This window comes from Suricata suricatta, chromosome 10 (genome assembly GCF_006229205.1).
Source record: "Suricata suricatta isolate VVHF042 chromosome 10, meerkat_22Aug2017_6uvM2_HiC, whole genome shotgun sequence".
Lineage (NCBI taxonomy): Eukaryota > Metazoa > Chordata > Mammalia > Carnivora > Herpestidae > Suricata > Suricata suricatta.
Window position 1 is genome coordinate 69,396,027 of NC_043709.1, and position 13,522 is coordinate 69,409,548.

General features: G+C 34.6%; 1 protein-coding gene across 1 annotated transcript in view; it reads left to right on the forward strand.

Moving 5' to 3' along the window:
• ADAMTS20 (ADAM metallopeptidase with thrombospondin type 1 motif 20) overlaps positions 1 to 8,869 on the forward strand; it is a 169,938-nt gene extending 161,069 nt beyond the window's left edge. The window contains exons 38-39 of the mRNA XM_029954152.1: positions 5,504 to 5,608; positions 8,034 to 8,869. Of these exons, the coding sequence (XP_029810012.1) occupies positions 5,504 to 5,608; positions 8,034 to 8,123 (195 nt within the window). The 3' untranslated portion in view covers positions 8,124 to 8,869. The remainder of the gene's footprint in view (positions 1 to 5,503; positions 5,609 to 8,033) is intronic.
• Positions 8,870 to 13,522: the final 4,653 nt, after the last annotated feature.

The window sequence follows — 13,522 nt, forward strand, 5'->3', positions numbered from 1 at the left end:
GTTCTTTACATGTTCTGGATGTGGTCTTTTGTTACATAAGACATTTGCAAATATTTTTTCCTGGTCTGAGCCATATCTTTTCTTCCTTTTAAGTGTCTTTCACACAGCAAAAATTTTAAATTTTAATGAAATCAAATTTATTACTTTTTTCCTATATGGATTGTGCATTTAGTTTCATATTAAAGAACTCTTTGACTAACTTGAAGTGATATTTTCTCCTGTGTTTCCTTCAAAAATTTTCATGGTTTTATAGTTTTACCCTTAGACCTATGATTGATTTTGAATTAATACTGTGTGAAAATCTAATAGATTTTACACGTAGATGTTCACTTGTCCAAGCACGATTTGTTGAAAAGACAGTATTTTCTCCACTTAATTATCTTAACAGCTTTGTCAAAAATCAAGTGGACCTATTTATGTGGGTCTATTTCTGTACTGTCTATCCCATTCCATTGATCTATCTCTCTCTCTGATACAACAGTGTCTTGGTTATGATACCATTGTAGTAAGTGTTAAAATAAGGTAGTGTGGGTTCTTCAAGTTTTTTCTTTTTAAAAATTATTTTAGCTATTTAATTTTTCTTTTCATATAAATTTTAGAATCAGTTCTCTAGAGCTACAAAAATTCTCAATGCAATTTTTATTGCAATTTTCTTAGATTATAGATCCCCTTCATAATAAAATATGTACAGTACATTTTAGAATTATAAAACTATAATGATGTAATAAGGCCACAGGAACCAACCTTCAATAAAAGAAGTAGAACATTAAAACTTATGTCTACTTGTATCGTTCTTCTCATACATCCACAACTACTTTTTCCTTTGATGCAGTCAATTAATCAAGACATTCCACTTTGTTGAATTATTAGATATTTGAGTTACCTTCCACTTGTGATTTTGCTATTAGAATTTTACATCTTATGGTCGCCTCTTTTAAAAAAATGTTGAGAGTAGAAGAGGAGGTAAACCTCATATTACTTTTTTTTCCATATTATTTTATTGTCAAATTGTTTTCCATACAACACCCAGTGCTCTTCTCTACAAGTGCCCTCCACCATCACCACCACCTCTTTTCCCCCCTCCCCTTTCCCCTTCAACTCTCAGTTCATTTTCAGCATTCAATAGTCTCTCAAGTTTTGCGTCCCTCTCTCTCCCCAACTCTCTTTCCCTCTTCCCCTCCCCCTGGTTCTCCATTAGGTTTCTCCTGTTCTCCTGTTAGACCTATGAGTGCAAACATATGGTATCTGTCCTTCTCTGCCTGACTTATTTCGCTTAGGGATTTACCCAAGAGATACAGAAATGCTGATGCATAGGAGCACATGTACCTCATATTACTTTTAAAACACAAATTGTTAGCAGCTACGTTGAACTAATTTTTTAAGTTAAAGTTAGATTTAAGGAGGTTTACATTTTAATCTTAAATAAAATATGGAACTAAAATAATTTATTCAATCATTTATTCCTTCTGAAGTCCCATAGGAACATACTGGTACCTTTTTTATACACCTATAATTCAGTACATTACATTTATTTATATACATATGCTATTATTTTCCTCCCTGTTTTAGTGAAATATGCTTGTCATATAACATTGTATTCATGTAAGGCATGCAAAATAAGGATTTGGTTATGTATATATTGCAAAATGATCACCACAGTAAGTTTAATTAACATGCATCACCTCACATACTTACAAAAATTTTTTTTCCCCTGGAATGAGAACTTTTAAGACCTACTCTCTTAGCAACTTTCAAATATACAGTATAGTGTTGGTAACTGGAACCATCATGCTGTGCGCTACATTCCCAGAATTTATCTCATAACTGGAAGTTTGTATCTTTTCACCATGGGTGAGGACCCATTCCCCCAGTCCTCCCTGGCAACCACCAATTTGTTCTTCATTTAACAGATTTAGAGTGAGATTGGTCTTTGTATTCCCACAGTAGTTGACACTATGTCTGCCACTCAGTTAATTTTGAACAAGTAAGTGAAATGTATATTTACCTCTATCAATGTCATCTCAAATTTTGGATGAATTGTTTTTTACCATTTCTTTGACATTATATTATGTTGCTTTATGATGAGGACTAAGGACATAAATAAAGCTCATGAAAATTAGAAATGGAGCAATAGGTATTTCTAGACCAACTAATTGTGTTAATGACCACCGAAGTCTGTCAGTAATCAGTCAGATATTTTTTCCTTTCCTTTCCACTCTATATACCTTTGAATACTTCCAAGCAACCTTGAGCAGGAGGGTGAAGAATTAAGGAAAATATAGAATGTTAGACTGAAAACAGTCTGGCCCTCTGGGGCACTCAGTGTCTTGTCATAGGAAACCTACATCACAGAATATACATCTATTTTTAAGGAGTTTTATTTGGTGAGAAGCCTACTTATGAGTTAATGTGGGATGGAGATATTCAATATAAAACTTGAAGCAGGTTGACTAAGAATTAGTTATTTACAAACAAAATACCAATGTGTCTAGTATTAACATCATGGCATATGAAAGTTTATATGTGTATTTGTATTTATGTGTATGTAATGCTAAAATTTAATATTTGTAATGTTGCATTTAATTCATCCATTCAAAAACACTGAGTACAAGCCATATTCTGGGCTCTGAGAATACAGGAATGAAACATATAGTTCATATTCTAAATTTGTAACCAAATGATGTATATAATAAGAAATTTTCTTTGGAACTTGCCTAAACATTATTTCTCTTACAGGGAAAATTCTGTATACATTAAAATTGTATTATAAATGTATTTGAATTTCTATTTTGATTTTAATTAAGAAATAGCTTAGATTTCTTAGGAATAAACTAAATTGATATATAATTGTTTTAGCAATACTAATTTTTTAGATTATAAATATATTTGAATTTTATTTCATCTTTGATTTCATGGCAATATAATATTTTCAATCACATAACATAACCCCTAATATTTTATCACAGTCTTGCTCAAGATTCATGAGTATTAGGCTATGGGATATAGTGATGTAATCTAAGAATATCACTCTGAATCTGTGTGTACATGGGATGGTGGCAATAAGCTTAATTAGCATTAATTCTATTTTCCAATGTGTAATTCTGTACTGTAAGATCATATTAATGTGCCCAAATTTTGCCCAGTTTAGTCATACATTTTCTCACTTAACAGATATTTAAGGTTTAATTTTTTTTTTCATCTTCTGTTACATCATGTCCTGTGTACGGAAATCAGTCATTAAATTAAAATTTAATTAATTAATATTTGTTTTTTTACTTGTTTTAAGTGGAAGTATATTTGGTTCATTTTAGTCTTTCTTGGCCTTGGGAAGGATATCCATTTGTGGGTTAAAAATCATAAATAATTTTGAATATTTAATGCATATATAATAAGCTATTGGTTTATATTAACTCCTTAGTCCCTCTTTGTTGGGTATATTTGTTTTCTATTGTTACTATAACAAATTACTGTGCATTTAGCAGCTTACCACAAATTCAGTATTTTTCAGTACTGTAGATCAGAAATCTGACACCAGTTTCACTGAGCTAAAATCAAGGTCTGTTCTGTTGGCAGAGTTCAGTTTCTTGTACTTGTTTGGTTGAGGTGCTCTTTCTTGCTGGCTGTGGACTGAGGGCCATTTCCAGATTCTTCACCACATTATTCAGAGATAGTCTGAAATATTTTGACATGAAAATGGTCCTTGGGTCTTGAAAAGAATTAGAGCATAATGCCACTAGGGGGCTCACAGACCATGTGTGTAAATCGTATGGCTTCATACACTATTGGGCACTTTAAAAAGGATGTAATAGCTAGAACAATAATATTACACTGAGTAGTTTTGCGTAGGAAGTTAAGAAGTAATATTTTTATGAGAAAGGCACATTAACACAAGAGTCCAGAAAATACATTAAACAGGTATAATTCATCAGGGAAGTTAACAAGAAGAGGTCAAAAATAGAAATTGGAGGAAGGTGAAAGTCTGGCTTTAGTCCCTGTGAACACCCCAGCTGTTAGGACCTGCCCATTGCTGCATGGATGCTAGTTTAGTTATCAAGCCATGGAGTCCTAGGGCTGGGCAGAATTACTTTTGCACAAATAACATTCATTATATGGTATTGATTCAGATGTCTCATGTTAAGAAGATTTATTTGTAACCAAGTTTTTAAAAACTTTAGTTGGTTCATTTCCTTTATGGTAAGATTATATCAATATTCTTTCATTTTTAAAAGAAAGACCCTTGAAAAACAATTTGAGGTCTTAAATAAGGTGTTTTTATCTAAGAGCATTCTTTTTTTAAAAGTTTTTATTTTTAATGTTTATTTTTGAGAGAGACAGAGTGCAAGCAGGGGAGGGGCAGAGCGAAAAGGAGACACAGAATCTGAAGCGGGCTCTAGGCTCTGAGCTGTCACCACAGAGCCTGACACGGGACTTAAACTCACAGAGTGCGAGATCATGACCTGAGCCAAGTCGGATGCTTAACAGACTGAGCCACTCAGGTTCCCCAAGCGTTCCTTTTTTTAAAATAACATTTTAAAATGCTTATTTATTGATTTTGAGACAGAGAGAGAGTTAGAGTTGTTGGAAGTCATTTTCTGAAGTCACTAAGTTGAGAAGAACTCCTTGTGAAGTAAGACAGGTTAGCAAGGCCTCCCACCGTCAGATGACTACTGATGTCTACCCCCCAACTCAATTATCTTTGCTTGAGCACTGACCCCCAAGGCACCTTGTTGACTGGTATCAGGAGTGACTTGCCCCCTTATCCTAAAAATATGCTAATTGTACCTTGTGAAGGAACTTATTATAGGAATTTCTTCTTTTGTGTTTATGAGTGCAAATATTACATTTCCTGAGAAACCTGTTTTTTGCCCTTCAAGAAAACAGGCTATTGACCTCTGCTCACAAAGAATTAACTCTTGCCTTTGCTATGCTAAAAACATGGCCTTGTATTGGAATGCTAAAGATACCATCCTTCCCCTATGATAAGCATCTAAGTCACCTACATCAATCACTATTGATAAAGATTATGCATGAGTCTTCTCCCAGTCTATGTTCTGGGAAATTTTTACATACCAAAGAATTTGTCATCAGAAATCATTGTCTAAGCCAATTGCCACTTCTGTTTTGTGCCCCATACCTTTTTTTCCATAAATAAAGCTGACTCTCCCATCAGTGCACAGATGCCTGCCTGGTGATCACAAAGAAACTCAAGGCTCTCTCACTCTCTCTCACTGACACCGTCCATCCTTCAGGAAACCCTGGACCTGCTGAAGCTGGACTCCGGCAAAGAGTGGGGGAGGGCAGAAAGCAAGGGAGCGAGGGAATCCCAAGCAGGTTCCACTGTCCGCATGGAGCCAGATGGGGGCTCAAACTCACAAGCCAAGAGATCATGACCTGAGCCGAAACCAAGAATTGAATGCTTAACCAGCTGAGCCACCCAGGCACCTCCACAAGCATTCTGAAATATTTTATTAATTCTGCCTATTTTGTTTTGTTTACAATCCAGGGACAGTTCAGCATTAACTTGGCAGGAACTGGGATGAAGATATCCAGCACAGCAAAGTGGCTTGCTCAGGGCAGTTACGCCTCCGTCGTCATCCACAGATCACAAGTAAGTCCTGCTGGAGCACGATGCCTGTTTGAAACACTTCTGTGCTATGAACTAGCACAAAAGGTCCTGTGCCTTAGATTTAGATTCAGAGCTATGAAGTCAATGGCTAATGAGGTATTGCATCTATGAGGCATGTTACATGTAATGGGGTGTAATATTAATTTATGAAATAACAAAACTGGGTTCATTTTTATTAATATACATGTGTGTTTTTATCTGCATATAAGTTCATGTATAGGCTACAGATACCCGATCCTGAGATATCAAGTGTCAGGGCATATAGATCTTATCTAGCTCAAGTCTGGGGCTAAGGACTTGAAATGCCAGTACTTCAAAAAGAGGTAGTGCTATCAGCTATACTTGAATTATTGAAGATGTGGTAGTTTTAATATTTCAATGTGAGGAGTAGATTTTTGGTTTATTTACCTCACTGCTTTGATGTAGTGGTGGGGTGGTGGTCCTAAAGCCATTTGTCATTTAACATCTATTCTTTATAGTTTCTATAAGAATTAGGACTATTTTTATGGATGTATGCATATTTTCCTCTGCCTGTAGGTAACATTGTACTTGGCTTTTACCTGTAGCACACGTATTGCATGTAGGACACATTTAATTTGCTCATACAGTGCACTGGCACATACGCTTTACGAGCATATGAACTCCTTTTACTTACAGTTACCATGTCTCAGACAGCAGAACTCTATCTATAGTGAATCAGGATCTATGTTGTAAGTGTCTTCACTTGTGTTGCTCATAAGTCAGCACCATCAACAGCCTCTGCCCATCCGATTTTATGGCTTTTCTTTCTTTTGATAAAAGTTACTTTTGTTATTCTGCTTGTATCACTATTACTTGTAAGTGAAATTCAATTTTCTAATTTTCTTAGACACTAAGACATTCTATTTCTGAAGACGATGAAACTGAGTTTTAGTTGATAATTAAATAATTTAAATTTTTATTATTCCTGTCGTTTGGGTCAGAGGTAGGCTTTTAGAACAAACAGCTGTTTTAAAATGTTTATTTGGCATATTTAGGTCCAATCCCTTTTGGTAGAACAAATGGGAATAAATGAATTACTTGAGGTATATTCTGAGCAGTTCTCAGTGCAAGGAGCTCAATAGAATATTTTGACCTTATTTACCCAGATTTTAGATGTCTTTTGGTTAATTGTAAAGAGGTCACCAGTAGGTATGAATATTTAGTACAGTCATTCCTTTTGCTTCTAAAGCTTAATTATTCAGTTGACTGAGGATTTCTATCTCAGATCAAAAATGTTGCACATGAAAGCGTTCCTGAAACCTGAGGCCTGTGAAGCTGCTATGGTGGACCCACGATACCTATGGAAGTGCAAACGTCTTTTCATTTGCCAGGACATTTTATCAAGATTAGCTTTTTACTTAAACAATCCGGGAATAGGAATGTATATAAATGGGAATTTTTACTGCCATTCCCTTCTTCTCTATTTACCTAGATTCTTGAGAGTTAAAAAGCTTCCGAAAGAAAAGACAACTTAAAAAGCCCCTGATCTCAAAACATTCTTTACCCCAAACTGTTCTAGGAACTCAAAGTTTCCTTCTCTGCCCTCCCTCTTACCACAAAAAACAAAAGAAAGCAAACCTCCCCCAAAACAGAACAAATAAACAACCCTTATTTTCTCCAGAAACTCATGTAGGAGCTCAAACTATTTTTGCCTCGTCCAATCAAAATGTCTTCAGTCTTCGGACTTTTGGACCAAAGATGGAAAGCAGTCTAGAGAGAACATGTCACACACTTTTTGCCAGTCTACTTGTTTCTCAGTGAATGGCTTTGCTTTTCTTAAGGCAAGAGAGAGAGAGAAAGAGAGAGAGAGAGAGAGAGAGAGAGAGAGAGAGAAGAATCTCCCTTTTTAGTCCTTTTCTAATTTATAATTACTGCTTTTAGTCCAGTTTTATCCATTTTATCACCTTCTCACTCTATACTTCTAACTGCATTTGTAATACTTCTATGAGATGCTTAGGTTAATGGGGGAGAATATGACTCATAGTCAGTTAGGTCAAGTTTGTATAATATATTTTTTATTTAGCCCATGAGAATCTTATATAAAATCATGTAAATATTGAGCAGCAAACTGGGAGGGGTTTTAACAAGCTCACTGAAGCACATAGACATCTCAATAAAAAATATGTGGATTGAGATGAATTGTCTAAATTATAGCGTGGTTTATGATCAAATGGCTAATATGAATCTCAGAGTATCCAATTCCCATGACCACAAATTTCAACTAAGCCTGAAGTAGTATGATCTTTGACCTCATATGTAATTGTTATAGGAAACTTCGGCTAATGATTTCATCCTCATGATTCAAAGCACTTGCTTTTTCTGCCTGTGTGTGCAGATACCAGCTTGTGTGCGATTCTCCTATATTTCTGCCTCTTCCTGTTTTCAGGACGGAACCAAAGTCTACGGGAGATGTGGAGGGTTCTGTGGAAAGTGTATTCCTCACATGACTACTGGTCTCCCGATTCAAGTGATATGAACACTCAGAAGTGGGAAGTATGAGATATCCTCTGGACTGTCTGAGAATAACCGGTGCTCATTTCTTTACTCTTCCCTTCCTGAGATTTTGACGTCCAAAACGTCTGTGCCTTTTTCTTTCCTTTTTTTCCCAGGGTGCTCATCAGGGAATCAAATCACTGCTTAATTTTTCCAAAGCCTTCAAAATAAGCTTAACAAATATATGATTTTAATCAAAATCTTTTTAAAAGGACACAATAATTTATGGTAGAGTATACTGAGACATTTGAATGAATTATACCAAGATAATATTGCTGTTAACAAACAGCTTGGACTGAATCACAGTTATAGTATACTTGTAATCGCAAATATAAATCTCTACTCAGTACTGAACTGTACAATGAAATGTTTATTCTACTTGTTAAAATGGAGCAAGTAAAAATTAGGAAAATGAATCCATTTAAAACAACTATAAATATTATTAAATCTGTCAGGTGAATAGCAAATCCATAGTCACATCACAAAGTACATAGCCATTATACTTTCTACTGATACAGCTTAGATACCTTGTTTTATATTTCCTTTAATTTTTAATTGTGGGTTATGGTGCTTCAAATAAGAAAGATCATTCTAGAAATGCAGTACACTTTTATATTAAAGATGTATGCTTGGGTTAAATACTAAATATGAAAATTTGTGGGTATAACGGAAGATATGATATAGTAGAATTTTACTTAAAACACCTACCTCTAATTTGATTATACGTATAAGAGCAATATGTTGTTTTTGTAATGTTTATATTCTGTCTCAATAACTCATATATATATATTTACTCTTAAAAATCTATTTTCTCTAAGTTATATACTGTATTTTATTAACCAAATAGAGAAATAAGAATAATTGAAATTTTGGAAATTCCATTTTGGTAAACAAAATTATGTTTATATATGCAAACATTTTATTCAAGATGTTCAAGTGATTTTATATTTGAGGCTCCAACGCCAAAACATAAAACATAGTATATAAAAGTTAACTATTCATGGGCAAATTCTCAGGTATTTAGAGATTTTTTTCAGGTGAATAATTTGTGTACTGTATAACATGATTTTAAAAGAATCACAGACAATATTTTTCTATGGCAACTGACTCTGTAAGCCAAAAAATGAACCTACTAATACATTTTTGCCAGTAAATAGTAGTGTACTAGTTTCACCCACAAAGTTTTTTTCCCAAACATTTATTATTATTTATTTTCCCCCACTTTTTTCCCAAACATATATTGTACCATTATAAGGTACTAAGGCAATTTTGTGCCAGTGTGGATAGATAAACATTTAGGGATCTCTGTATCAGAAATGAAGTATTTTGCACTATGTGCCTTAAACCAGTTATAATCATTAATACAAAATGTGTAATTTTTTCTAGAAATGTTTTCATTCATAATTAAAATCTTATAACTTAAAAACATTTAATTAATAAACATTTGTGTGATACATTAGCATTTTGTTTTCATTTTTCTTACATGCAAAAGAATGAATCCTCCACCAAAAAGGTCTATAACCCTAAAACCACTTCAGGAATTCCAAGAACTTTTTATTTAAATTGTTGCAGTTGGGATGGAAAGGACTCCTATATGTGTTCACTCCTCTCATGGCAGAGGCCATATGGGCAGGAAGCTGACAAAAACTTGCAAGGCCTTTCAAAGCTTCTGGTTATACAAGGGGTACCATGTCTACTCATATTCAATTAGCCAAATTAAATCACATGACCAAATCCTAGTCTCTGGGACAGGGAAATATATTCTTCCCACAGGGCAGGATGCCAGGCACAGGCAAGTGGGTGAGGACTTAGAATTCTCTCCCAAGGGGAGGGAGCAGGTCATTGTAAACAATAAATTTTACCCATCCATCTTCAGTCTTTTTGGAAATTGTTAAATCAATTTAAATTACCACTGTAAAAATTTTAGAGTATTGAGGAATGACACAATGAATTTTTTTAATCGGATCTATTGGGATATAGCAGAGTATTTCATTATTTGAATATTTATATTTATCTCATTACTAGATGGATGAGGATTCTTTTATATACACTTTGCCATTAAGTTTCTTTTTCTGAGAATTGCTTATTTTTTATTCTCTTTGCTTCTCTTCTCCCCCATCTTTCCCACCTTTTCATATCCCCCAAACCCACTCCCCACTTCATTAAAAAAAAAAAAAAGAAACAGGAGGGAATAAAACAGTTTTATGTGAATGTGATTTAAAACATGTAAGAATCTGTTACAAAACGCATGCTTTTGATTCTACTTTAAATTACTTGCAAATATTAATATGTACTGTATAGTAATTTCCTACCCTTGCTTATCCTTTAAGATGAAGCATTCTCTACATGTGTTTTATCCATTTCCCCCCCCACTCTTTAAGGAGTAATGATTTTTCCCTGCTCAGGCAGAAGGCCAGTCCCCCAACCTCTGCTCCTGATTTCTTCTCACCGTGAAGTCTCCAGGACGTCTTTCCACAGATTTTTCTCTCTCCTCCCCTTTCCTTTCTGTCTCCATTGGCTCCTTCTTTTCATCCAAAAAAAAAAAAAAAGTTCACTTCTCTCCACTTTATTTTGTATCATTTTTTATTAAAGTATAGTTGATTACAATGTTTATTTCAGGTGCATAACATAGTGATTCCACAATTCCAAACGTGACACAGTGCTCAGTCACCATCAGTTACCATACAAGGTTATTACAATATTATTGATTATATTTCCTAAATTATATTTTCACCCTGTGGCTTATTTTATAACTGGAATTTTGACCTCTTAATCCTCTTCATCTATTTCACCTATCCCCCCCATCTCCCTTATCTCTAGGGACCATCAGTTTGTTCTTTTCATTTATGAGTCTGTTCTGTCTTTTAGTTTTGTTTCTTAGATTCCACATATGAGTGAAATTATGTGGTATTTTGTCTTTCTCTGACTTATTTCACTTTGCAACATACCCTCTATTTTGAAACACAAATATGTCTCCCCCTTCACCCATTACTACTTACTGTTCTTCCTCTTATTTCCTGGGAGAAACTTCCAGAAAGAAAGTGCTATCCTCCTGGTCTCTTCATCTTGATCTTTCACTTTAGCGTTGGCCCATTATAACATGGCTTCTAACCCTCAATTTTTTATCGATACTGCTTTAACTAAAATCACAAATGAGCTCCTAATTTCCAAGCACAATTACATATTCTGAGGTGGGTTTTTTTTCTCTTTTCCTTTTCACTTCTGAATAGCATTTGACAAGGGAGAGGGAGAGTTCCATGAAATTCTGTGATCGGTTTAATCATCTAGTGTATGATCTATCTTGGTGGATGTTACATGTGCACTTGAAAATGATGTGTATTCTGCAATACTTTTGTGTCGATATATGTAAGTAAATAATGTTATTAGCTTATTGTAGTGTTCAAATATTTCTTATTTTTATTATTTTTCTAATTGCAGTATCAATTATTGAGAGATATAGTTTTAAAGTTTTAGTGTCAGTTATAGTATTGATTGAGCTTTTTTCTTTAAAAAATTTTTTTTAATGTTTACTTATTTTTGAGTGTGAATGGGGGAGGGGCAAAGAAAGAAAGAAGGAGACACAGAATCCAAAACAGGCTCCAGGCTCTGAGCTGTCAGCACAGAGCCTGACATGGGGCTCAAACTAGGAACAGTGAGATCCTGACTTAGGCTGAAGTTGGACACTTAACCAACTGAGCCACCCAGGCGCCCTGATTGAGATTTTTTTCTAATCATAGTATCGATTACTTTTCTAACTCTAGTACTGATAATTATTATTCTATTAATATGTGCTAATATTGATATTCCATTATTAATGTTAAATCTTTCAACTATAATTGTGGATTTTTCTATTTCTCCCTTTAGTTCTGCCAAATTTTGTCATGTATTTAGAAGCTCTGCTATTTGGTACCTATATGCTTATGAGTGTTTTGTCTTTTTGATAAATTGACACCCTTATCCTTATGAAATGTTCCTATAATCTCTAGTAATACTCCTCTTAAAGTTTACAATGGTCATCAAATAACTACATCAGCTTTCTTTTTTTTTATTAAAATTTTTTTTAACATTTTATTTTTTGAGAAACAGAGAGAGACAGAGACAGAACACAAGCATGGGAGGGGCAGAGAGAGACGGACACATAGAATCTGAAGCAGGCTCCAGGCTCTGAGCTGTCAGCACAGAGCCCGACATGGGGCTTGTACCCATGAATAGGAGATCATGACCTGAGCCAAAGTCTGATGCTCAACTGACTGAGCCACCCAGGCGCCCCCATCAGCTTTCTTCTCATTAGCATTTGCATGATACCTCTCTTGCCCCCTTTTATTTTTAAGCAATATATCTTTGTATTTTAAATGTCTTTTGTAAATAGCTTATAATTGTTCTGTGCTTCTATTTTTAATTCCAGCTTGACTATTTTTTCCTTGAAGAATATAAGACTATTTATATTTCACACAACTATTAATATAGTTGGATTTAAGTCTACCATCTCATTTGTATTCTATTTGTCTCATACATTCTTTCTTCTGTTATTACTCCTTCTCTACCTTCTTTTAAATTAATTATTTTTGTATCCAATTTCACATTCTCTTTTTTTGTTATCCCCCCACCTTTTTTTAATGTTCCCTTTAGGGATTCCAGTATATATCCCTAACCTATCCCAATCTACCTCGAATGTTATGAACCCAAAATACATTTTACATAAATTTTTGTTTTAGCCAAATGTTTTAGAATAAATAATATAAAATTATTCCGTATACATATCCCCATATTTATTATTTCCTGCTTTATTTTCTTTCCCATAGATCTGAGTTTCTTTCTATTATAATTTCTCTCTAGCCTGAAGAACATTCTCTATAATTTTGTATAGTTTGAGTCTGCTGGCACAAATTCAGCTTTCATTTATCTGAATGTCTTTAATTCACCTTCACAGTTTTAAACTTCATCTATAAATGTTGACACAATTTAAAACTTACAACATACACAAATAGCACAAATAGTTACCATATGTCCTTTAGCTGGATTCACTAATTTTTTAAGTAGTTTATTGTCAAATTAGTTACCATACAACACCCAGTGCTCTTCCCCACAAGTGCCTTCCTCCATCATCACCACCTCTTCCCCCTTGCCCCCTTCAACCCTGAGTTCATTTTCAGCATTCAATAGTCTCTCAAGTTTTGCGTCCTTCTCTCTCCCCAACTCTCTTTCCCTCTTCCCCTCCCCCTGGTCCTCCATTAGGTTTCTCCTGTTCTCCTGTTAGACCTATGAGTGCAAACATATGGTATCTGTCCTTCTCTGCCTGACTTATTTCGCTTAGCATGACACCCTCGAGGTCCATCCACTTTCCTACAAATGGCCAGATTTCATTCTTTCTCATTGCCATGT